The sequence below is a fragment of the Pediculus humanus genome, genomic scaffold, assembly GCF_000006295.1.
Source record: "Pediculus humanus corporis 1103172107635 genomic scaffold, whole genome shotgun sequence".
NCBI classification, from domain to species: domain Eukaryota; kingdom Metazoa; phylum Arthropoda; class Insecta; order Psocodea; family Pediculidae; genus Pediculus; species Pediculus humanus.
Genome location: NW_002987248.1, coordinates 445,500 through 459,369, shown reverse-complemented (window position 1 = coordinate 459,369; position 13,870 = coordinate 445,500). Strand labels below are relative to the sequence as shown.

Below are 13,870 nucleotides of genomic sequence, written 5' to 3'. Positions count from 1 at the left end.
TTTTGTTTGTTTACAAATAACTCTCATGTTTTAATTTAATTTTTATTTTATTTCGTTTGTCGTAATTTTCACTTTGTTTCACTTTTTATTTAAACTATACTAAATAATAATAATGTAAAAATCAAGTTTTTATTTATTTATTTATTTATTTGTTTTTGCTTTCGCTTTCATTTTTCTTTTTATTTTCCTCATTCTTAAATTCATTCGAAATAATTTTTACTTTACAACTCATTTAATATCATTATTATTATTAATATTAATTAATTCATTATTAAATATTTTGATTTATTTTCCTCATAGTTTGAAAAAAAAAAAAATTACGTTTGGACGTTTAATAATTTGATTCAATTCTATAAAAAAAAAAAAAAAAAAACTCAAAAAATTAATTATTAACCCTTATTATTATCATTATTATTATTGTTTACATAACGTGTGGGAATATAGGTATTTTCGGCGATGGTAATTAATTATTGCGTAAAAACAAACAAACAAACAAACGAATGCGCGAATACGTTGAGGAAAAATAAAAAAAATTTTTTTTGTTTTATTCATTTTTGACTTTTAAATTTTTTGAGGGTTTAAATGAAAACGTTTTACACGTGATCACCATATTTACCTGTTCGTGTATTTACCATTATCATTATTATCATCGCATCCTCCATATTGGATCGTTTTTATCATTTAATTTAATAAAAAAAAAAAACTTTAAAATTTTTAAACTATTAATAAGTGTCAAATAAAAAAAATTACCTTGGGTAATAATTACGTAATTTTTTTTTTGAAAATTTCATTATCACCTTAAATTTTTCCATCGATTTCTTTTTAAATATTTCCTTATCAATAATTTATTTAAAATTTTTTAAATTTATTTATTTTATTCTCGGTTCTTATTGAACTTTTTTTTAATAATTTTTTCGTAAAGATAATTTTCGCGGTTATTATTATTATTATTAATCTCGCGTAAAGAAAAAAAATTATAATTAATTAATTAATTATTATTCACGTTTGACGAAAAAATTATAATTAAATCAAATATTATTATTATTATTATTAACATAAGATTATTATTTTTTTCTATTGGTTTGTTAAAAAAAAATTTTTTTCTTATTATTTTAATTAAGAAAAATGTCAGAAATAATTTATTTAATTTTAATTAAAACAGAAAAAAAGAATTTCCTTTTTTTTTTTTAATTAAAAAGTTAATAATAATAATAATAATAATAGTTTTATTTTTAATAATAATAAAATTTAACGGGGGTGGAAAAGATAAAAAAAAATCACGGGTGAACGTATCGTTAGGAATTTTCATTTATTAATTGCGAAAAGTTATTATTATTATTAATCTACTTACATAAATTTATTATTAAAAAAAAAATTTTCAAATCGATTCGATTCGAGATATTTATCGAATGAGAAAACAAAACTTATTATTATTTTTACAACAAGTATATGTTAACGGTAACATTTTCAATTCAAACAAAAACAAAAATGACGTAATAATACCAAATATGGCGGCGCAAGTAGAATGATGGAGTTTAAGTCGTTTCTGATTGGTTGGACGGGATTCAACATAAGTTGACGTAATTATTCATTCGGAATGTATTTTTATCGTACGTCTTTATAAATTACGCACCTGTCTAACGATGTCACGATTATTTTCTTTTTTATTTCCGTTAAAAACTCGGTGAAAATTTTAGCAAAAAAATAAAAATTCTTATTATTTATTAATGCCTCCCTTTCCCGCCCGCCCCCCCCCCGAAAAAAAAAAACTTTTTTAATTTTTTATTAAGAGAAGGATTTATTTATTTAATCGATATTTTATCACCGATAAAAAATATTAAATGATTTCCGAGTAAAAAAAAAAAAAAAAAGTTTTTTTTTTATTACTGAGAAAATAAATTTATATGGGAATAGTTTAATATTACATAAAAATATCCGAATCATAAATAGTACAACCGGAAATTTCATTTTTATAGTGAATATAATATGTCGTTGACGTATTGAAAATAATAAAGAAAAAAAAATGATATCCGTTTCCGTTTACTTCCGGAAATTTAATTTCAAATCCGTAAAAATGTCGCAAAAATCAACCCGGGAAAAACTAAAATAAAAACGTTATTCGGAATCGAACGTTACTCGTAAATACGAGTTTCCGGTTTTTATATTTATTTCCGGTTGAAGAAAATTAAAAATTAATAATCGAAATCAATGATAAAGGTTAACAACCATAAGAAAAAATTCTTAGAAAAATAATGCGAAAAGATTATCAAGGAAGAAAAAAATAATTTTTACAATTTTTATTCGACGGCAGAGCAGAAGACACAAATAATCGTTTTGATTTCCGGTTTATGTGCTTAAGGCGTGAAAACGAATGTGAAAAATTTTTTTTTTTTTATTTTCCTCGTTACAAAAAAAAAGAAGAAAAAAAAAACAAAATTTTTCCCACAGAAATCAAAAATGTAAATTTTTTGATGCTATTGTAAAAAAAAAAAAAAAATTTATTTTCAAAAACTTTTGATGACGTTTAAAAGTTTTCAAATAATAATAATAATAATAATAATAATAATAATAATAATAATAATAATAATAATAATAATAATAATAATAATAATAATAATAATAATAATAATAATAATAATAATAATAATAATAATAATAATAATAATAATAATAATTGGAAAGAATTTGGATTGGAAAATTTTTTAAAAAATATTATGAAATTTTTAATGATAAAAAAAAAACGGGAAAAGGGGGGGTTACAAAAACAAAACTTTTTTTGACTTTTTTTTTTACGTTGAAATTAATAAAAAATTTTTTAATTATTAATTAAAATTACGTCATTTATCGAAAAAAAAAACAAACGAACAAAGAAACAAACGAACAGTTTTTTTTTTAAACAACAGAAACAATTTCGATGGATAAAAAAAACTTGCACGCGAACATAAAAAAAAAAAATTGTTTTTTTTTTTTGTTATTTTCATCGCCGTTCGTTCGTTCGTTTGTTTTTTTTTTTCGAGAAAATTCCTTTCCCTCTCCCCCCATTAAAAACCTAGATTTAATTATAAACGAGCAATTAGTTTTTCCTGAAAAAAAAAAAAAATCTTTTTTCTTGCCCCCCGTCGTAAAAACGGGACATAATTATTTTATTAAAAAAAAAAAATTCTTAAATAACCTTTTATTAAATTTTATTATTATTATTATTATCGCAACGTCTTCTGCTTTATTTTATTTAATAATAATAATAATAATAATAATTTTTTCAAAAATTGTATAAAAATATTTTTTGGCATGCATTTTATTATTAGTTAGCCTTTATCCCAAAAATTGGCAGGAAAATTTTTTTTTTTTTCTATAAATAATTTCAATTGGGATCTTTTTAAAAAAAAAAAAGTACCTTCCCCTCACCTCTCTCTCCCCCTTCTCCAATCTATCATGAAAGAATTAAAAAAAAAAGAAAATTATTTTTGATTACAGGTGAAAAAAATAATATAAAATGACGAATAATAATAATAATTTCGACGTGACGTCAAATTCATCGGAAATAACAACAACAAGAGATGATGAGGATTCCGTTAATTTCAACATTAGTTTGGAACAATATTTATTACGAACGTTGGGCCCCAAACATTTGGCCCTAACAACTGTGATACCATTAACTGTGATATACATATTTATTTTCGTTACGGGGATTTTCGGTAACATATCCGTTTGTGTCGTCATAATAAAAAATCCATCATTACACACGGCAACTAATTATTATTTATTTAGTTTGGCCGTATCGGATTTAACATTATTAACATTGGGTGAGTTTTTCATTTTATTATAATATTAAAAAAAAAATAGAGTGACCTTTGATCCTACCTACTTTTCCTGGAAAATGTAAAATTTTTTTCCACGATAACAATTGTTTTTTTTTTTTTTTTAAATACAACACGTTTAAAATCAAAACATTTACAAGGTGACCTTAATCAATTTTCACTTTGTTACTAAACTAATATAATAATAATAATACAATTATGATTTTATATCTCATGGATGAGTTTTATTATTATTATTAAGGGAAATATCAAAAATGAAAACAATAGAAAAAAAAAAAAGAGGGAAAATTTGTTATTGTAAAACCTTTTTCGTGTTAGATTTTAAACGTAACATTTAATAACGGAAAAAAAAAAGAAGAAAAATTCAAATTTTATTTATGTCGTTGCCATGGAATAAAATGGAAAAATAAAATAATTAAAGGAAAATTTTTATTTTATCAAATAAAAAAAATCTGAGGACGGTTTTCGTAAACTAATATATTTATGTATAAATAAACGTACACGTGAGAATAAATAAATTATCATGCGGTGGTGGGGAGGGGGGAAGGAAAAAATTTTTTCCACTTTGATTTTCCTCGCATTGAGTCTCCCCACGAATCACCCCACGGATCTTACAATCTCGTGAAAACTCATTATTTATTTACGTAAAAAAAAAAAATTTTCCTTTTTTTTTTTTTTTTTAAATTTATTTATTTTATTTCCATTTCATTCCGTTTTTAATCGATTAAAAAAACGTGTCAATAGAAAATCTCGCATTTAATATTGTTATCAAAAAAAAAAAAAAAAAAAATTATTTGCAAGTGTTTTTCATGCAAAATTTTCCTCATTTTTTCCTTTTTTTTTTTCCTCGCACGCGTAACGTTTAACTCAAAAGTTAATTACATTTAATAAAAAAAAAAAAGAAAGAAAATTTGTGACGTCAAATTTCACGGCAAATTAAAAATGGGGGGGGGGGGAAATAAAAATAAATAATATTTTATTTTTTTTTATTAATAATTTTTGCTTAACGTTTTCCTAGTTTTGTAAAAAGCAGACGACACTAAAATAATACTAAAAAAAAAATTTTTTTTGGAATTTATTTATGATAAAGAGAGATTTTACAAACATATCTTAAAGCTTTTTTCTTTTTTTTTCCATTGGAAAATGTTTACATAAAAATAAATTGAAAAAAAAAAATTTTCTTTTTTTATGTTTATTTTGTCATATTTTTTTTTTTTTTCTTTTTCAAAGCAAGTATCCTTTGGGGCAATAAAAAAAAAAAAAGTGGATGAAAGGGGGGGAGGAAATTTTTTTTCTTATATATTTCTATAAGGGTTCGAAACACGTGGTGTTCTAAAAAATTCTAGAAAATTCTACGGAGAAAAAAAATAAAAATACCCTCCGGGAGATTTTTCCCCAAACCCGAACACGTGTGTGATGTTATTTAAAATTATTTTTATCACGTTTAAACGTATCGAATAATTATAATTATCATTATTATTATTATTATTATTAACGCGGAAGAAAATTCATTAAACACTTCGTTAAAAATTAAAAATGGATTATTATTATTATTATTATTATTATTATTATTATTGACGAAAAAAAAAAAAAAAAATTTTTTTTTAAATTAATTTTTTCCCGTCGTTAATTAAAATGAAAAGAAAAATAAAAAATTATTAAAATAAAAGACGACTTTTCTTTTTTTTTTTTCTTTTTTTTTTTTTAAATGCCACGACGATACGCGCGACTAATTCCCCGACTCTGAGGTTTTTATTTATTAATTAATTAAATTTTTCTTTCTTTCTTTTTTTTTTTTTTTTTTTTTTTTTTTAAATCGATTACGTTTCGAACTCGAGTATTAAAATAGTTTTTTTTTTTTTTTCTTTCTTATATTCGACTTTGCAAAAAATTTTTTTTTATTTTCTTCTGCCACGTTTAAAAAAAAAAAAGAATTTTTAATCGCTTTAATAATTTCAAAGAAAAACTAAATTTTACGACGTGTTTGTTTCTCTTTAAAATTTAAAAAAAAATAAATAAATTAAATACAAAACGAATGATGTAAATAAGATTTCAAAGTTTTTATCACTATTATTATTATTATTATTATTATTAGAGATTTCCACGGGAATGATATAAATTCATTTGGTAAAAACAATCACTTCCGGTTTTTAATTATTTGTATATAATTATTCGAGTGTTTCCCGCACATCACGACAACATAATATAATAAATGATATAAAATATACAAAATGACGTTTTAAAATCAAAACGAAAATAATAGAATATAAAATATGGAAATTATTAATAATAATAATAATTTTCCTCATTAAATAAATCGCGACAATTCAATTTGATTTGAAATGAAGGAGGAGCCGAGAGAAGCGGTTTTTTTTTTTTTTTTTTTAGTTTTGATATAAATTTTAAAATATGGGAAGATCGTGGGAAAAAATCCGGACTTGAATCCGACTTTGAAATAACTTCCGGTTCGGGGGCGTGGTCACGGGTTTTCACTTGTGTTTTTCTTCTTCGCGTTCATCTTGAGATTTCGATTGGTATGCCACGAGTTCGTCTTCGTCTTCTTCGTCTTCGTCAATTATATCCGGAGGACTCGAATGTTGAAATATTTTCAATATAATAAAACTTATCGGAAAACTAATTAAAAATGATTCAATTATTATCATTAATTGAAATCTGAAATGTTTCAACGCTTCTTTTTCTTCTATGAAATCCGAAGGTTTTCCTTTTGGCAAACCGTAAAACATGGCGCTCACCAACATCGAAAGGAATAAAAATGCAAACGCGCACGCAACTCTTTCGACGCTTTTAAAATTACTTTGCGGATCCCTCGCGAGTATGCTAACCCACAAATGTTTTTCCTTTATTTGCGTCCTCAATTTAACCATCATTAAAAATTTAGCGGATTTATAGTCTTCTTCTTTTTCCGGGAAAACTTTACGGTATATTTGACCGCCGTCCCATATGAGTGAAAACCATTTTTGTATTTCGAAAGTATATTGCGTACCGCTTTTCAAATGTTGTATTATTATTCTCGAACAGTACCAATGGGGATTGATGCCTTTGCAATTGTGCCATATTCTCATTTTATATATATCCCCTAATAGTTCGGGAGTGTAAAATATCACCCAATCCTGTGAATTCTTCTCAATAATTTAACGTTGGCACATTTTAACAAGTGAACTCGACTGTTGGATAACGAGCCGAATACTTGAAATGCAACGTCCGCACTCGTACCGGCATCAATAAACGCACCCGTGAATATGACCATTATGTAAACGTGTCCATCTCCCGGATAATTATCATCTAAAACGCATATGAAATTTTTTTTTTTAAATTTTTTATCTTCTTTGTAACCGAAAAATGATAATAAAACCCACAGGGCGAGCATTGTCGATATAATCAATACCATGACCCAATTTTTTAATAGTAAAACGTTTATGTTAATATCGTAAGTCACCGTCAAACTGTTCGGGACGACGAATATTTTTCCACCGAATAAACTCGCGTGATTGCACAAACATCTCAAATGTCTCTCAGCTTGTAAAAATGCCATTTGAACCTTGCACTTATCGTGGTCCCACTGTCCTCTTTCCAGATCCCAATGAACGCACGTAAACGACGAATACAATATTATGTAATTTATACTCGTCCCCGGATCTTTTTTTTTTATGCAAACGTAAAGGCTATTACTTCCTTTTGGAGGGGATAATTGTATCATATTTTCTTCATCGGACACGTTCGGTGTGGCTTCTACCCCATTTAAAAAATCATTTTCGGAACAATAACAACTTGAATAAGCTACGTAATACGGCGTGACAACGTTTTGAAATGAGAAAAGCAATGAACCAGCCTCTGACGTGTGCAATCTATACACGTGTGAATATTCGCCAATCTCTACGGTCCCCTCCAGAGAGCCCACGGGAACATTCCTCATTACTAAATTTATTTGATATGTGTTTTCGACCGTGCTGACGTCTTCGAACAGTCGTACCAAATCGAACATTAGTAAATCTGTATGTATATCCGCACTCCCTAGGTGCCACCAGAGTACGTTGTTCTGAAACGCTGCGAATTGATAATCGATAAAATCGTATTTTAAAGTCAACGATTCGGCAAAATATCTCGAAAATCTCACATAGTTTTGCAATTTATGGGTAAAACCGATTATGTGAGTGTATAATTGAAAAGGTGTTATCCTTTTCGTAATGTAGGTTAGCAAATCGAGTTCGTAAATGAGTGAAGTTTGTCCGGGTAAGTGTAAATATATTACGCACGGCCCCATTATTTTCATACTTATAAGAACGTTTTTAATTATTTCCGAGAAATCGTAGCGTATTTTAACTTTTTCGCTCACCACATCGTCATACGAATCGTAATCGTGTTTCGGAACGTGCTCATTCAATATGGCTAACATTTGAGGTTTTACTTCAATTATACTGTCCAATAATTTAAGAATGTTTCCAAAAAAATTTCTCATGTATAAAAATGGTATATTCCTAGTTAGATGTCCGACAGAGTTGTGTACGGCGACGGAACATTGTAGCACCATTTCGCTCAAAATTTTCATTAAAAAACTATCCGATGTGGTTTTAAATTCGTTTATCTTAGTTAGTATCGACATGGTTTGAAGAGCGTGATCAAAAGTAAAGGGCGGAACTTGTTTCAATGCTAAAACTATGTGTTTGAATAAATATTTTTTTAAATCGGGGTCAACGTTTGGAATAGTGCGTAATTCATCTAAAACAATGTTTGATTTTTGTATTACGAAATTAGTTTGGTTGGTTTCCGATAGATATTTCAAACAGTCTTTGTCTTCGCTTAATACGATTCGTTTTAATATCTTCAATTTGTCGTCTACGTTCTCGGTGCCCGGAATGGGGTCGACCATGATTTTCATGTAAAATTCGCTTTGAATGTAATCGTAGTCTTGAGCGACGATTAGGAGCCAGAGCGGGCTTCCTTTTCCCAAAAACACTTCATGTATGCCACTTTTTGGTTTTGCACTTATAACAACTCCACCCTGGGAGTGATTACTATGTTGATAAACCATGTAGTCGATATAATCCCCCTTCGGACGAAATCCAGAGCAATTTACTCTGAACAATGTTACAGTGCTTATACCTCTTTTGGGATTAATTTCGCAATCTCCCTTAATCATATAATCGATATACTTGATAGTGTATGATTTTGATATTCCGGCTGAGGAAGCTTCCACTTTGATTACATCACCCGTTGAAAATACTCCAGCATAAATAACAATTTTTTTGTAACCCGTTCCAAAATCAATAAAATACTCTGGTACGGGCGGAGTGATGGTCCACTCGTATTTTACGTTTTGGCAATGTTTTTTACAAACCGCAATCAATGTTGTCATATCGTAAGGATTCGCATTTTTACAATTTCTTACGCATTTCACGGTGAATTCCGGATCTCGCTTACGTAGAACGTAAACAGTTTGCCAAGCAATTTTCGAATCGTAATAACCGGGTAGTTTCGTTCTCGTCACGTTGATGGTAAAATTATACGTTATCGGATAATTTAAAGCACTCGAGGGTATGACTGTGTACATACCTTTAATGATGCTCAAATTTGGATCTTTCAATGGAGGATTCGAAACCCAAAAAGCCAAATTACCTTTAAAAGCATTTTCATCCGGAGCGTAACTCGTGTCCTCTGATAAACTAATAGCATCGAGTGTTAAGTCATCACCGTGATAATGCCTTTTGAAGGTTCCGCCAACGATTTCAATATGCATTTCGTCCGGAACAAATCTAAATGTTTCTCTTTTCCTCGTTGCATTTTCCATGCTTGGAAAATGACTTACTACCACAATAAGCATAAAACTGTGTACAAGCAACAAAACATTTTATATTATAAATAAATGAAAAAAATTATTATTATTATTTAATTATAAGATTTTCAAACCTAGAAAAGTATGCCATATCAGCATCTAAAGCGTAACCGCCTATTTCTATATAAGGCTCGAATGACATTCCGAGTACATTCCCTTCTGGTAATTTCTTCAAACCCCATGCAAAATAAAGTTCATCTTGTCCGGGACATTTGTCAGCGGTTGCTTCCACTGTAAACGGGACAGACCTTCTTGGCAATTTTGAAAATCCATGAAGTTCTATGTTTTGCGGTCTACAATCTTCGTCTTCCCATGTCATTTTGGGTAATATAAATAAAAATAATATAAAAATATACTTCACCATTTTTCAACCGTGGAGACTTTTTTTTTTTTATAAGGACCCTAACGCGGGGATTTTGTTTCGTTAAAAAACACAAGATTTTCAAAAAAAAACTTTTTCTAAAAAAAAAAAAAAAATTGAAAAAGAATAACTAATTTATACGGTGATGTGTGTCACAAAAACAAACTTATTAATAATGATGATGATGATGATGATGATGTTGAAGGAAAATTGAAATTTTTTGTCAACGTATATTTTAAGGAAGAAGAAATGAAAACAATGTAATGTTATTAAGAAACATATTTTAAACGATATTTTTGTTGTTTTGTGCGGGTGCACGTTGCAAAACACAAACGATTATTTTCTTTAACAATTATAATTTTTTTTTTTCATATATAATTTCATAAAAAAAAAAAAAAATAATAATAATAATAATAATACCGACAACGTATGTCGTGGGGAGAAGAGAAAAAAAAAAAAAAAGGAAAAAAAATGAATTTTATTCTTTGAATAGAGAGCTTACTTGAGAGTGAGAGAGAGAGACGGCATTGATTTTATTTTCATTTGGAAAATGTTTTTCCAAATGAGGTTTTCCACTAATTAAAACTTTCAATTATTTACTCGTGGTGGTAAAATTTAATTTTCTAAAGACACTACAACATTACGACATAACACCAAATTTTCATTCCTTTTTTTTTTTTTTTTTTTTTTTAATAATATTAATAAAACAAACAAATAGTTTTTAAAGAAAAATTTTTTATAAAAACACGTGGTATCAGACAAACGAATCCGATCATTTTCGATTTTCCTATAATAATAATAATAATAATAATAATAATAATTTCAGTTGGTTTTTTTTTTTTTTTAATGGTAAACCTTTAACGATTCCATTTTTTATTCGTGTAATAACAAATCGAAATTAATTAAAATTAGGAAAAGAAAAAAAAAAAAAACAGAAACGATAATTTATCATAATGATGATAATAATAATAACAATAATAATAATAATGATAATGATAACCGTGACGTAAATTTAAACAAAATTTTACAAAAATGAGAAAAAAAAAGGGGAAAAAAAAGTTAATAATTTTCATTTTTTGAAACACTAATATAATTATCATCATCATTAATATTATTTTTAATAATAATAATAATAATAATAATATTATTATTATTAATCGAACGTAAAGTAATAAAATAAAATAATTTTTTTTTTTGTTTTTAACGAAACGTTTAAATTCAATGTGGAAAGACTTTATGCCTCGAAGGGAGTAAATTGAGAAAAAGACGACGACGACGACGACGATGATGATGATGATGATGACAAAAAAAGAAAAAAGAGAGAGGGGGGGGGAGAAGGGGGGAAAAAGAAAAACAAAAGAGAGAGAGAACTTTAAAAGCTCGACAAACGAGGTAAAGGAAATTAGAAATTACTGAAAACCTAAAACTTGTCAAAAGTTTTACGCCTAAAAACTCGCAACTCATTGTTTCCTTTCCCTTTTCTATACTATCAGTTACATTCTACGATACGACGAAAATAATAATAATAGTGTTAATAATAATGATTTACTTCTCCCTTCCCCCCGCCCCCACACTTCAATTATTTTTTTAAAATTTTGTTTATGCGTGTGCGAATGCAAGTGTGTACGCGTGTATATTTTCCAAACTCGCCATATTTAACAAATAAAAAGTAAAAAAAGAAAAAGTTTTCCCTCCAAAATGTAAATAAATAAAAAAACGTAAATCGTTAAGATGTCTGGAGAGTTTTATTTTATACAAAAATCTAACTGGAATTTCCAGTATATATATATATATCATATACATATGTATTATTATTATAAAAAAAAAAAAAAGCGCCCGAAAACTTTTATTGCTAAAAAAATTTTTTCCTTATTTTTCCTGCATAGATCACGAAATAATAATAATAATAATAATAATAATAATAATAATAATAATAATAATAATAATAATAATAATAATAATAATAATAATGATAAGAAGAAGAATAAGAAATCATTACACGGGTAAAAACTATATAAAAATTTTTTCCTAACGAATTTTTCAAACGACAGAATTTTCTTAAAAATAAAAAAAAGGGGGGAAAAAGCGGGGGGGGGGGCTGCCGATGGTGCCACACGTTGCACGATTCGAGAATTAATAATAATAAAAATAATATAAAAATTAATATCATCATCAAAATTATTATTATTATTATTTATCATGCCCTGGAAGAAAAGTAAAAAAAAAAAAAATTCCAATTTTCTCTACCAGCGAAATGCGAGGAGGGGGAGCGGAGGAAACGAGAGAGAGAGAGAGAGAGAGAGAAAGAAAGAAAAAAAATTCCTTTTCATTGTTTTTATTATTATTAATATTATTATTATTATCAAGTTTTTCAATGATTTCCTTATGGTTTTTTTTTTTTTTTTAATTTAATTTTAATTTTAATTTTTTTCCCCTCTTTTTCATCGAAATCCATTTGAAAATTCATTTGATAAAAAAAAAAAAAATCAATTGAAAAATCTTTTGTGTTTAGAATTTGCTTATTGTTTCACATTCTCGTTCAAAAATAAATTGAATGCATAAATAATAAATTTTCCTCCTTTTCTTTTTTTTTTTTCTTATTGTGTTTTTGCGTTCGAAATTTGCGTTCGTGCGAATGCGTGCGCGCGTGTCGTCGTATCAAAAAAAATACGTTTGCGTTGCAAAAAAAAGAAACGAAAAATTACTTCAAAGAAATTTTTTCACTCTTTCTCTCTCTCTCTCTCTCTCTCTCTCTCTTTTTAACGCCCGAGTGAGTGAGTTTAAATAAAAAAAAAAAAATTTTCACAGACCGGAAATAATCGAACGCGTATGACAGTGATGAAATCCATTATCACACAAAGTAATGATAAGAACGTTTTCAAAGGAAAAGAAAAAAAAAATCGGAAGTGAAAAGTCGTCGTGCAATACTTTTCGCTCGTTTATAAAAAGCACAAAATTCCAAAATTTCTACCCAAAACATGGTCTGGAACGAATCCCTGAGAAAACGCCAAAAGAATTCACAAAATTCATCGCGTCTGTATGTGTTAATAACAATAATAATAATAATAATAATAATAATAATAATAATAATAATAATAATAATAATAATAATAATAATAATAATAATAATAATAATACCGATGTAAAATTAACAGGAAGAAAAATAACCACGAAAAAAAAATCCCCTCCTCTCATCGTGACGTTTTTAACTCTGGAATTTTAACGGAAAAATTTAAAAATTTTCTAACTTGGATATATTATTGTACCTGTGCGTGTGGATGTGCGTGTACATGTTCGTGTGCGTGCAGTGCCCCCGCAAAATCGATAATCAATCAATAAAACTTATTTTGAAAAAAAAAAAATTTCGATCATTTTTTTTTTTTTTTTGACTGATAAATTCCGTCGCAAAGTCTCTCCAGTTTAAAAATGAATGAATGATGATGATGATGATGATGATGATGGTAATAATAATAATAATAATAATAATAAACATAACATTAATTATTAACGTATAAATATTGCATTTCCTTCATCTTTGAATATAAACGTATGTAAAATTAATAAAATATTTTATAAATTTACTTAATATCGGGTCAAACTCCTTGCCCCCAAACGTTTGTTTGTTTGTTCATTCGTTTGTTCGTTAGTAAATAATTTTAAAAATTTATTTATTTATTTATTTTTTAGTTAAATTTGTTTGAATCTTTTATTACTATTATTTTTTTAAAAAAAAAATATATATATATATAATTATTCTTCGTCTTATCACACAGAAAATGTGATAAGTGATAACCGTTCGTACGGTCGTCCGTTTGAACGTTCGTTTGTACGTTCGTTTGT

The 13,870-nt window shown here is 27.0% G+C and overlaps 1 protein-coding gene across 1 annotated transcript in view; it reads left to right on the top strand.

Annotated features, from left to right (window-relative positions):
* Nucleotides 1-3,493: 3,493 nt before the first annotated feature.
* Nucleotides 3,494-13,870, top strand: part of Phum_PHUM262680 (G-protein coupled octopamine receptor, putative) — a gene marked incomplete at both ends in the record, with an annotated part of 16,840 nt that continues 6,463 nt past the window's right edge. The window contains one exon of the mRNA XM_002426566.1: nt 3,494-3,803. Within this exon, the coding sequence (XP_002426611.1) occupies nt 3,494-3,803 (310 nt within the window). The remainder of the gene's footprint in view (nt 3,804-13,870) is intronic.